This window comes from Chamaea fasciata, unplaced genomic scaffold, assembly GCF_029207755.1.
Source record: "Chamaea fasciata isolate MVZ Bird 193981 ecotype frontalis unplaced genomic scaffold, bChaFas1.0.hap1 SCAF_10, whole genome shotgun sequence".
In the NCBI taxonomy this organism is placed as follows: domain Eukaryota; kingdom Metazoa; phylum Chordata; class Aves; order Passeriformes; family Sylviidae; genus Chamaea; species Chamaea fasciata.
Window position 1 is genome coordinate 30,134,144 of NW_027094095.1, and position 12,940 is coordinate 30,147,083.

Genomic DNA, 12,940 nt, shown 5'->3' on the forward strand with positions numbered 1-12,940 from the left:
CAGTTCTGGATTCCACATTAACAACCTCCTTCCGCAGCGTTAAACTTTGCCCTTGAGGACTTTTGTTTAACTTCTTAATTCGAAAAACAGATAGGGAGGGTGCAGAGCCCCGGCTTTCTGCGCGAGCTGAAAGGTCCCATTGTTGGGGCAGGAGATGTGCAGGTAGAAGCAAATGGAACAAGTTTGGGTTGGATTGTTGTTCTGGTTGGAAACACGTGAGCGGTGCTCGTGGGGAGGCTGGGGGTCAGGGACGGCATGCAGGAAGGCTGGTTTGAGAAGGTTTCCATAAACAATGGGCCTGTTCCTGGGCTCCTGACTCAGACAGAAACTGCTACAGGAATCGATGAGGCACTTTGAGCTTTTTCCCTGTTAAATATCCAGAATCATGGAATGTTTCCTTGCTGTTCTCGCCGTACAAAGGAGCCGATTGTCAGGAGTAGCTGGAGGATTTTTGTGTGTCTCTGCTATCTCCAGGAGTGCATAAGAAACAAATAGGGTTGCGCTATCAGAGAACCGTAATTGCCATCTCAGACTTCCTGTTTAGGATTCAGTCAAGTAGATATTGTTTATGGATCATAAAACCTTACTACTGTGAGGATTCTCAAATACGAGTTTCAACTTTCATGGTGCTGTAAATTAGGGGGGAAAAAAAAAAGTGTGATAATACTCCTCGGAGAACAGTAAAATAGAGCTCTGCAATGGTTAAATGGAATTTTATAAGCACATTCAGTGTGGAACTGTTTTGCATTACATGAGTTGAATACCTTAGAGATGACACACATCTGCAGGCACTTTATTAAATCCTTAGTCAGCACTTTTCAACCTGATGAGATTACTTCTTCATTTGACTGGAGAAAGGGAAGCAAAGATCTTGTACCGGACTGCAGAATTCTTTCTGATGTTTCACCTTGAGCACTGGAGAAGGACAGTGAGATGCTTGGCAGGACAATACAGACTCGTAGTGGCACCAACAACTGTGTGGCAGCAATTTTACTGAGCAGGACCTTTAGCTTCAGTGGGTTCATTTAGCTCTAAACTCTCTGGGAGAACTGTACTGCAAAGTAAATAGAAGGGAAATAAAACACCGACTCTTTTATGAAAAAGCACGGAGATAATATCATCCTGACCGTACTGTGATAGGGCCCATGATTTAAATGGAGATTTTAAATTAAGAAAGGCAACACCGCCTTCTCCGAGTGGGTGCACTCGGATACGTTACAGAACTGAAGGGATGAAATGGGTGAGGTGCTTAGACATTGAGCAGCACTCTAAAGCAAGGCACAAAATACTTCAGCCGTCTAAATGTAGGGATCCAGGCTTCTTCTTTTCCATTCTAAGCTCCCTAATCATGCAAAAAAAACCTTGATAGATCCCAGCTATCGGGTCTCCAAGTGCCTAATACGCTTCCTAGACGTTTTCATTTGAGGCCGGAGGTCTCCTCTCCCTCGCAGAGAAGTTTCACAGGTGCTCCAGAGGAACAATGGTGCTCTTCATCCCTAATCCTGGAAGACTTAGACGTGTATAGGAGGCTTGAGGGGGATATGAGACCTTAATATTAAAATGATTAGCAGAAAAAGGAGGATCATTCTGTGTGTGCGCTTCAGCTGTAAGATGCTCTAAATTAAACCGGTGTCCCGAGAGCGGTGCTGGTGGGATCTGCTGGGTAAATGCGCTCTCTGTCTCGCTGTTCTGCTGCCTCAGCCCATAAAACATCTCATCCAAGTGGGGCTGCAGGAGCAGGCGGAGCGGGACGCAGCTGTTGGCGACGCGCTCCGAGTTTGGGTCCCGTAAAAGCAGCTTTTCACTCCAGGCCATGCGGAGCCCCGGCAAGGAAGTTTTGAAACGAGCGTGCGGTTTGGTTTGGGTCTCTCCTGTAAGGGTTAATTAAGTTTTTCATTGGTATTAAGGCCGAGCAGTGTCTGCAGGAGTCATATTGACACCCTAGTGCATGGTAACTCTACTCCTTTATTGACATGTTGCTAGTCAGGAGCACAATAGCGCTCTGTGTCTGCAAATCATTGCTAAAATCATCTCAAGAAAAAAAAAAAGTTTGAAAGCCCAACGCGAGACAAAGGCCCCAGAGCTGCACTGCGCCGCTCAAAACTCCCGAGTCAGCAACTTCTATTGATTAAAAACTAACCTTTAAAGTAACTCGCAGAGTGTGTGGTTAGCATTTAAATTTAAACATGTCATGAGTTGATTTGTGTTACTGAATACCAACTCCGAAGGAGTTACATTCACATCAGATTTTTTTTTTTCTAATTCCCTTAAGCAGCTAAAGTATTTCATGAAATGTCAATAGGGCAGGGGGGAAAAAAAAGGTGTTTTGGAGGGAGGGGACTCGCGCCCAGCCTCGCCGTTTCTTTTCCCATGCAAATAGTCACCCCAAAAAGAAAAGTGTGGGGAGCGACACACAATAATTAGACCTTTGTCTAACTTTCCCAAGTGCCAGAGAAAGACAGATTAATTAAATATACAACAGTGTTGGTTTTTGGAGTGGGGGTCTCTCTTGCTGTGGAGGTCATAAATTAGGCAGAATAAATAGTTCAGTGTGTTGGGAGCGGGGCTCGACGTCAGCGCGGCTGGCGGCGGTGGGAGGGCGCAGCGCCGCGCTTGCGGATGGCGGTCACGTCTGGGGCTGTCTGGTTGCCCTTAGCAACGAGACATGATGTAACACCGGGATGAACTTGAACTTGGGGGACTTGAAAAGGGAACAATAGACCAGAGCAATCAATAAAGCCTATTTCAGTGAAGGATTACAGAGCCGCTCTGGGGTAACCTTGTCTGCGAGGCGCGGGGTGAATAGCGAGATGCGTGAAGGAGCGCGGGGCGGCGGGGGACGGACCGACGGAGCGGCCGGGGCGGCCGGACACACGGACCGAGGGGCGGGGGGGCGGCGGAGCCCGGGCGGGCCGCGGGACGCCAGCGCCGCCAGCCCCGGCCCCGCGCGGCCCCACCTCCGCAACCTCTGCGCTTCTTTTTTTTTTTTTTTTTTTTTTTTTTTTTTTTATTTCCTGCTTTTTAAAAAAAAAAAAAAAAAATCAGCTTTTGAAACGAGGGAGGAGTGGCGAGGGCAGCGGCTCCCGCCACCGGCGGACCATGTGCCGGGCCAGCGGCCGTGGAGCAGCCGGACATCGGAGCTGGGAACCATCGCCTGGAACTGTTCAACCCCTCCACTTCATGGCCTCGCAGCCTTTAACCCTTCCTCTCCATCACCTCGCAGTTTAAACCCCTCTACTCCATCGCCTCTAAATTTTTAACCTCTCTACTCCATCACCTCTCAGTTTTAACTTCTTTGCTCCATCGCCTCACAGTGTTCAGCTCTTCTATTCCATCACTTTGCAGTGTCCGACCCCTCTACTTCATCATCTCTCAATCTTTACCCCCTCTACTCCATCATCTCAGTCCTAACCCCCCAAACTCCCATCATCTCTCAGTCTGTAACCTCTCTTCTCCTTTACCTTGCAGTTTTAACCCCTGTATTCCCTCCCTTCTTGGAGTTTCACCCCGTCTCCTCCCTGCTGTGCAGTGCTACAGTTCCCAGCCCATCCAAAAACTGTCACACTCAAACAACAAGCATGAGGGACGACCCTGAAAAGTTTGGAGAAGTTGGGAGCTGGCAGTGGCCGGAAGTGCCAGCGGTGGTTGGAGATGTCTCCAGCACAGCACAGCCCACACTGCACGTCCCTGCACCCACCTAAAACTCAGTAGGGCCCCGCAGTCAGGGAGGAGAACGGGACTTGGCTCCGCTTCACGAACCCTGCCAGAACTTTCCTCTGTTTATAAACTTTACATATGAGAACTATTTCGTTTAATTGCAGCCTGAGTAAGTCTAAATATAAAATCTGTAGGCAATAGATGGAGCCGATATGGGACCGGTGTGTTTGTATTCAGAAGGGCGAGCAGAGGAAGAGTTAGTTAATGAGGTGTATTGGAAGCAGGACAACTTCTCCGATCCTGCTATTTATTTTACCAGTTCCTACCTCCATGGCAAGACCACATAATCTCCAAGTCCCACATGAAACTTGCTTCAGAGTCTTCCGTAAATGTTCATAAGTCCTCCCCGAGCTGATTGTGCTATCAATCACGTCAGAGGCCGAAAAGGAGCGGAGGAAAAACTTGGTAAAACTTGTCATCGGTCCGTGCGCGCACGGACGCACCTCATATATTACAGGAGCCCCAGCCAAATACGGAGGGTATCAGCAACGGCTCTTTAATACCTGAGTCTTTCTTGTTGTATTACTTTACTCCAGGCTAAATAGTTGCCGCTTGTTGGTGTATTCCCACAGCAATATGTCATTGCCAAGGAGCATCCCCCCGCACGCACGGTCCCAGGGCCTAACACTGCTCTCATTCATCGCGGGTTCAGGTTGGGCTGACCCTGCCGGGGCCGGGATGGGCTCTCCCCGGTGCAGTGGCACTGCCCCGGCTCCAGCAGAGCCCACTCCAGCTTCCCAACTGTGTTTATTTTCCTATGAAGGAGCGAAATTGCTTTCCGTGCTCCGGGCATCTGCGTCGTTGGGTTAAGGACGGTATTGTTGCGGGGCTGAATTCCCAGGGAATTCCCTCCCTTTGGGAAAAAGAAGAAAAAGGGGGGGAAAAAAAATATTTTCCCAAAGAAAAGCTATTAGTTGAGGCCCACGTTTTGTTTTGAAACACAAGTATGGGCAGAGGTATGGGACATTTTCACTGATCCACTTTCTCCCAGATTTGCTTTATCCTGGCTTTTCTGTAGCGATCCACGTTTCTCCTAAGAAAACAGCCCTGTTGTTGAATTTCTGTGCATCTGTTCCAGCGAGACAGTTGAAGCAGGGCAGTATAAAGCAACAGATGCTTATGCTGGCACATGCCTAAATACCCAAGAAAACCCCGACTGCAGGGTGATAAATGGCACAGAGAGGCGAATGTGTATCGCCTTTTCAGGGGATTAGACAAAAGTGAACTGGAGGGATCTTCAAGCCATCATCTATTAAAAAGATTGATAACTTGTAACGTGACATGACCCCCACGTTCATCTGTAGCTATGTCCAGCAACTGTCGGCGAGGGAAAAAAAATATATTGATTTGTACAGTATTTTTAATTAAGCTTTGTAATTAGGTCAATTCGTCACGGTCTCAATTAGCCCCCCTCTTGGCGGAGGAGGCTGGCGGCGGTGCCCGGAGCCCTTGGGGAAGCGGCGAGAGCGGGCGGCCGGGGCTGACTCTTCTCCTTTCTCTTTTGCAGTCCTGGTACCTGGGATAAAAGTCTCCGCTTCCCACCACGCACCGGACAGACCACCAGACCCCTTCCCACCTCTGTAACACGGAAGCAGCAGCAACGCAGCGCAGCGACTTCACATCGGCGGAAGGGGAGGCGAGCAGACACCGACAGCAAACTCGTACATGGAAATGGCAAACGTTATGGTTGAATGGCAAAGGCCGTAACTTTCTCTCGAGATTTGATTTTAATTTTTCTTTTTTTTTTTTAATTTTTTTTTTCTTTTTTTTTTCTTTTTTTTTTTTAGACAACTTTAGGACTGTTGTAATTTCTCATATGGTGCTGGAAATGGTTGGGCTTCATAACTTTTGAAGTGTTTCATTGGTAGTGTAAGCGTTAGGTGACACTGAGTAGAACTAGCCTCTGCTGCTGCTTACCAACTCGCTGTTGTAACACACTTTCCATATGGAGCCTAACTGTTTTACAGTATCCTCATCGGATTTTCCCATACAGGTGTGAGACTTCTTGAGAAATCATGAAACACACTTAAACCTATAACTTTTGTAGTAGCTGAATTCTGCAATATATAACTTACCGGACAGACATAGAGCATGGTTTTTTTTCTGTAACATATCGGGGGGAAAAAAAATATGCAGGTTTCTTTTTTTTGTTGTTGTTGTTGTTGGGGTTTTTTTTTCTTTTTTTTTTTTTTTTTTTTACAGTCGGCACTTAGAGACGTAACATGAACCATAAGAGCATTGTCAACAATTTTTTTCCACTCGATTGCAGAGCGATTTAAAACATCAAACTACTACTATTCACTAAAAAAAAAAAAAAAGAAAAAAAAGAAAAAAGTTTGAAATGCTGCACTTACATTTAAAAAAAAAACATTTTTCAACAATTTTCAACAATTACACAAAAATTCACGCAGAAATGGGGAAGTTGGTCTGTTTTGACAGAAACTGACAGGAATCAATCAAAACAATCGAATTTTGAATTGAGTAAAGTGCAATTTCATTGGATAGCTAAATATCTTTGTAAGATAGAGATTGTTGAAAATTCTATTTTTGTTTTCCAAGTCCTTCCACCCCAGGACTCTAAATTATTGGGGTAAAAAACAGCCTTGCAAGAAAAAGGGGAGCTATTTTTGCTTTTTATGTTTTTTATTGTTGAACTTGTATCCCTTTAAAACTGAAGGAAAATTAAAAAAAAAAAAAAACAAATCTAATGGTGCTTTTACCACAATATGTTAACTACATTAAATGCTAATTAATCATTTTCTGTTATCAAAGCACATAACTAAAATGAAATCATAATATCTGTTAATTTTATAAGCTAAAAGTCACTATAATGGATTATGCCAATTCTGACAAATTTTACGTGTTTCCGGCAATATAGGGTTTATCAGTTCTCAAACACCTTGGGAATAAGAGAGAACGGTCCAGAAAGTAAAACACCTTCGTGTCCCTGAACTGGTACATTTTCTGGACTGTGAAGAAATCATTACAGAAACGAACGATGCTGATCTTCTTACAACTTATGCCAGTTCAAAGCAAGGGCACTTGCTGAAGAAGAAAAAAAAAAAAAAAAAACAGACAAATAAGTAGAAAATGAAAAAAAAAAAAAAAAAAAAAAAAAAAGAAGTTTGGACCCCAAACGTCCTGTATCTTATGTACAAAAAAAAGGAAAAAAAAAGAAAAAAAAAAAGAGTGCAAGTGATTTTTTCTATCAGACAGCGGAGCACCCCTTTGCTTCACATGCAACTTTAAGAAGGTTTCCTATACTATACATATATATACGTTCTGGTTGGCGAGTCCAGCTAATCAGAGAAAGTCTCTGCATGTTCTAGTGTTAGTAACTAATTTTTATATAGTTAATGTAGGGTAAAGTAGAGTGCATTAAGACACAATATTGTAATCCCTATTCCAGGCACTTGCCTTTAAACTATGTTTGTTCGACCCTTCAGAAGGGTTTCTACTACTGTCCTATACAATCAAGTAACTGAAATTCTTGGGAAGACACTTTGCTCCTCATCTTTTCCCTGAAACGATGTTTTGTTTTGTTTTCTTAATTTGCACGAAACAAAAAAAAAAAAAAATTCCATATCAATGTGCCTTGCCCTGGATAGCGATTATTTGTGGAATTGTTGCACATGTTCCTATATTGAAAGGGGTTTTTCCCTAGTCAAGCATTTGGAGACACTTTTTGTAAATGTGACTTTTATGTCAGCCATTGTCAGTTCCAACATCTAGAATTAAATAGGATGTTAGTTGTTCCGCAGATAGGAGTAGTGTTTATTGTCCTGTATGGTCAGTGGCAGTGCTATTCTGAGATCTGTAGATGCTAGATTATCAGTATTTTTGGATGTTGCTGCATTTTACCTTTTATTTGGAGTCTTCCTTTTTTTGTTTTGTTTTCTCCCAGATATATGAAAATATGCAATACCTGCTTATATCATGTAGAAAAGCTTAGCAATTATTAATTTTTCTTTTAATTTTTTTTTATTTGACCAAAGTTGGTGCTGCACTTGACGCAGTGTGTTTTAGGTGTTTGTCTTTGTACTTTTGTGATTTTTGAATGCACATGCAGGAAGGGCTCTTCTTAGAGAAGCAGTCAAACTGTGAAGCACTAAGCTGAACCCTGCTTCAAGCAATTTTTGTTTTACAACTGTTCCTTTCACAAGCAAGCCTTAAAAAAAAAAAAAACTTCCTTTTTCTTCAGATCCCACACCCATTTTTATTAGCAGACTGCAATCAATCCACATTCAATAAAAGTATATAATGCCCATTTTTATATGCACGTTTTTAAACTTCCAAGTTCTGAAAATTGTTTACTGGTTATTCTCTATTTAAGGAAAAAATAAAATGTTTTGGATTTTCATATGTGTCTGATAAGTGGTTGAGTAGTCATTTTGCTCTATTGTATTGTGTGATTGTTAGTATATGGTATCACATCCTCTAGCCAGCATCCTTTGCCTTCCCTATAGCACTTAGCTGGGCATTACTTTATTAAGACATATGTGCACTAAAAAAAAAAAAAAAAATAGCAGCTTTCAGTGCTTCACAGTGAAGGGAAAAAAGCCTAGACAAACATTTTGTCAGAACCTTGCTATGAGACAAGGTATTACCAGTAAATTGGTTGTATATACAATAAAATTGCACCCTTTTTTAAACAAAACAAACTAAGCAATAGTTTGGGCAGTTAGTTGTTTTTAGTGAGCATGTTGTAGTCATGGCTGCAAAGAGAGAGAATTAAACTGCCCACTCAGAAGATATGTAATTTGTATGTTGTATAGTTTTATTGATTACACTGATTTATTCTACCCTATTTTATAATGCAGGACTTTTGTAATGTTGTTTAAATGAGGAAAAATTTCTGTCAAATTAGCTTAGTGGAATTTCTGATTGTTCGTTATAAAGGCAGCGTTCATAGAATTGCTTTTTTTTTTTTTTTCCTTTGGGAACTGGATTTAAGTTAAAAACTTTCCCGTTTCCTTTTTTTGTATGTATTTAAATACAGTTATTTTTCTTCTCTCAATGGTATAGCATATTCCTATGCTTGAGAAGTATAGGCTACTGAAGAACCATTGTAAATGGACATTACAGGTATGCTGTATTTTTGAAGGTATTTTTGTCATATTAAGTTTGATGACGCTAAAGTTAGGGAACTCTGAGCAGAATTGCGAGAAAAAGAAATGTTTTAAAGGCTTTAAAACATTAGGTAGGAGGTCAAGGGTGTTAACCAACAGGGGTTGTAAAGTATTACACACTAAATTCAGTTTGCGTTCACCTTCCTCTCACGCAGGAAACGCGGCAGTTCCGTTCTGTGCAGGTGTAGAGAACAAACAGTGTTTTTATTCCTCCTTTAGAGGAGCGGGGAGGCGAGCGGGGCTGGGCAGGAGGGATGGAGCGTTCCTCCATCCCTCCCTCCATCCACCCAGCCAGCCATCCATCCATCCATCCCTGGATGGTCCCGGCGTGCGGGCGGCAGCGGAGCCCCGGCCCCTCGCTGGGCGCTCCCTTGGAGTCACCCAACACCTTTTTTTCCTCTCCGCCTCCTTCTCTCCAGAACTGTCAGACGCACAAATTCTCTGACCTGTGCCCACCCCCGCCTATCCAAATTTAACGCCCTAGGGATGGCTTAGCGCGAATTGACTTTTTCCCCAAGTTAATTCCTTTCTTTTTTTTCCCCTCTTTTTTCGGGTTTTTTTTTTTAAATTTTTTTTTTTCTTTTTGAGCGAGGGCACTTGCTTTTCTCATGCCGCACACCCCAGCAATGCCATTATTATTTATTCTTCTTCCTTTATAATAAAAAAAAAAAAACAACTTTCGGGCTTCGAGTTTAGGCAGCCATGGTACACTTTGTCTCTGTTGCTTGTTCCCCCTCCCCTTAAGGTCGAAGGGGAAAAGAAACACCAAGTTTTCTCAACTCCACAGTATTCAGTCAGCCCACAGGAATATGCAAAATCCCTCTAACATTTTTTTTTTCTTTCTCTAGTTCTCTTTGTTCCGTATATTTGCAGCTTTGTAGTAACAGTGTTATAAAATATTTACTGTACAAAAATACAAAAAAACCCAGATACATAGCCTAAAACAGTTTTTTTTCCTTGTGGTGAATTTTTTTTTTTTAAAAGAATGTCAGTTAATATTGTACTTTGCATTGTGTCTCTGGAAATATCTTTTTTTTTTCTTTTTTTTTATTGGTAGAAGGCCTCCATCGAACAAAATTAAAACCATAACCGGCATGACAATGTAAGGAGAGCTTCAATGGCACCTAAACAATAAATAAATAACAAAATCAACCTCATGAGGTCTGTCGGAGGCAGGTCTTGTGAAGTTAACACTGCCTGCTAGGCAGGATTTTCATTAAATCAAGCTTACAATGCCAATTTTGTCTTGAAGTCAATGCATGTATTACTGTTTGACAGTAAACCCAGCTATGCCATCATCAAGTCCAAGGCTGCGCAATAGTCTAATTAGTATCGAGTACATTTTCCTTTTATTTTTTCCAATAAAAAGGCAGTGGGATGAAAATTGCTTTGATATATAGCAGGTAACATTGAAGCTATTCCATAGCACTTAACTGTAGTGAATACTGTGTCACCAATTCTGAAATCAATTTAATGTTTAATGCAAATCCATTACATGGTGCTATTACAGGCTGGCAAAATGATTTACAAAAATGTGACAACTTGGGCTCAATTCACTCTGCTTTCCAACAATGTAAATGCATAGCAGTGTTTATCTGCATGAAAACTATGCACTAATCTATCTGAAAAAAAAAAAAAAAGAAAAGAATATATCAACTTTGGTATCTACTTTCCGTTTACTTCGATCCTTGCCTTTTCGGTCATTGTTATAATGCCAGCTTTAGGACAGAAAGAATTATAAGAAAACCAGCATAATACCTGATATATTAAAATGTAGTGCCTGTGAAATCTGTATTATATTGCTCTTCTGAAGTAAGATTTTTCTACACCGGTAGCCTTCGCTGTCTGTCAGAACCTTCTGATATAGGTGATGTAAAATAACCGTACAATATTAATGCATGCTATTCCATAATGCTTAGTAGCTGTATGAATATTACTCAAAGTTATGTTAGTCTTTTTTTCTGACTTGGTTCTTGTCAGATAGGTTTAAAGATATTTCACTGAGAACGCAAATTCTGTCTTTATTGATTTGGGGTGTTTTCAGTATTTTGGAGGTATACATTTACTTAAATTCAGTATTACTTGTGTTTTGGGTTTTTTTTCTTTTTTTTCTTTTTTTTTCCTTTTCTTTTGTTTTTTTTTCTTCTTTTTTTTTTTTTTTTTTTTTTTTTTCCTAGAGGGCAGGACATGGTGTTTGAGACCAGAAATCCGTGCCTGGTAAGATTTTCGTCTCGAAAAGCTACCCTAAGAATTCAGAGAGCTTGCTCTGAAGAACAGTTCAAATTGAAGGGACAGTCCTTTAAACAACCCACAAACGAGACCGAGCTCATGTTGCGAGAGATTTCTTAATGGGCAGCGGTGAACCAGGTACCCATGCTTGACCCTTCTTCACACCAGACTTCCTCATATAGAAAGAAAAAAACCCTTTAAAAAAAAAAAAAAGAAAAAAAGAAAAAAAAAAACCTCATGTGGTTGTTTAGTTTCATGCACAGTTGCAATATTTTTCTTCAAACAAAACTCTGTACAAAAACTTTGGGCCCGATTCATAAAAGCTCCTTTGCTATTAACACGGGAGGCTGGTGGGCTTTTTCTCCTCCAAATTGAGGGTGGGCTTCGCCCTGGCGAACCCCGCTGGCCCTGCTCTCCCTCCCCTTCCCCTCTCCGCCTCCCCCAGCCCCGCGGAGACCAGGAATCGGTGAGAAGGGGCCGTGGAGGAGGCGAGGCAGCGCCAGGACCATGCTCCGAACCCTAGAGGTGTAGGTTGGCAGGAGGAAAAAGGGGGAGGACGGCTCCGGCCGGTGCCGGGGGGCTCGGGACACGGCGACTCGATCACAAAAGAGATCTTGTCCGCACCAGAACAGAACAAAACGCGCTCGATCGCTACCTCTGAGCTCTAGAGAAACCCTCCGTCGGGGCGAGCGCTCGCCCGCAATGCGAACTTTTGTACTTTGGATGCTTGGTTTTTGTTGTTGTTTTTTTTTTTTTTTAGGGAAGACTATTTTCCACTTAGTTAATCTTCTATGCTCGAGCATGAACAAAAACAATTGTGTTGGGTGGAATCCCCCCCCTTTTATCTGCATCCACAAATTAATATGAGGGAAAAAAAAACAAAAAAAAAAAAAAGAAGATGAGTTTCTAGACGGAGCATGGTAGGGCGAGAGCGCCCGGCTCGGCATCCGCCAGCAACGCCGCTCGTCCTTGTTGCAACTGCTGCCTTGGGGACAGGGCCATGAAATTCTTGGGAAATACAATCAAGGAGAAACCTCCATTTTGGCCGGCTGAGCGGGTTCTCCCGAACTCTGCCCCAGCCCAGTCCCTCAGAGGCGGGTTGAGATTTGAGGCGCTAAAATTTCCACCGGCCGTGTGAAAGATCTGCTGCAAATTCACTTGACACCCGTGTTAATACCATGTCGTGTTCATTTTTTTTTTATGAGTCAGGCCCCTCGTGCCTCTAGTATACTTGTATTGACTCTCATAGTTACCATTTTAGTTTTACTGTGTTCTGTGAAAAAAAATTGTAATTGGTTGAGAATCACTGTGGGCATCCATTCTTATTCAACTAAGTCTCCGCAGGTTTTTTGAGCTGGTGTGGATTAGTTTAACTCTTGTATTCAACCATTAGTGCTACCACCTTCTCACATTACAATACAATTACTGGAAGCAAGTACTGCATTTCCTATGCAACAAAAAAGGAAAATAAAAAATTGCTAATGCTAACAGGCCGTGTTGTTATTTACTCCCAGCCGGGCATGGGGTGGGGTTGCGGCTGTCGGACCGTGGGCATCGCCGGCCACCACGGGCATCAACCTCTCCTGGCCCCAGCCCTGCAGCCTGGGCAGGCTCCCAGGCAGCAGCTTCGTCCCAAATCCTGGGCATATTGGGTCAAATCGAGTCACTCTTGTCACATTGGCCACTTTTCCCCGTGTTTTTGGGTGTCCCTTCACACAAAATCGTTCCTTGCACAATTCGGGATTAATCCTCAGCAAATCTCTGCAGATTAGTCATTGAAATTAAAGAGAAGAAGCACGCCTAGGAAAGATGCAGGAGATTAATAAATGCTGCAAATGCTACAATGCATCTTTAAATGTAGCTCA

The 12,940-nt window shown here is 42.6% G+C and overlaps 1 protein-coding gene across 10 annotated transcripts in view; it reads left to right on the forward strand.

Moving 5' to 3' along the window:
- Positions 1-12,563, forward strand: part of NFIA (nuclear factor I A) — a 250,817-nt gene extending 238,254 nt beyond the window's left edge. For all 10 annotated transcript variants that reach the window (XM_066192925.1, XM_066192928.1, XM_066192926.1 and 7 more), the window contains one exon: positions 5,225-12,563. In XM_066192925.1, coding sequence (XP_066049022.1) covers positions 5,225-5,242 — 18 coding nt within the window. In that variant the 3' untranslated portion in view covers positions 5,243-12,563. The remainder of the gene's footprint in view (positions 1-5,224) is intronic.
- Positions 12,564-12,940: the final 377 nt, after the last annotated feature.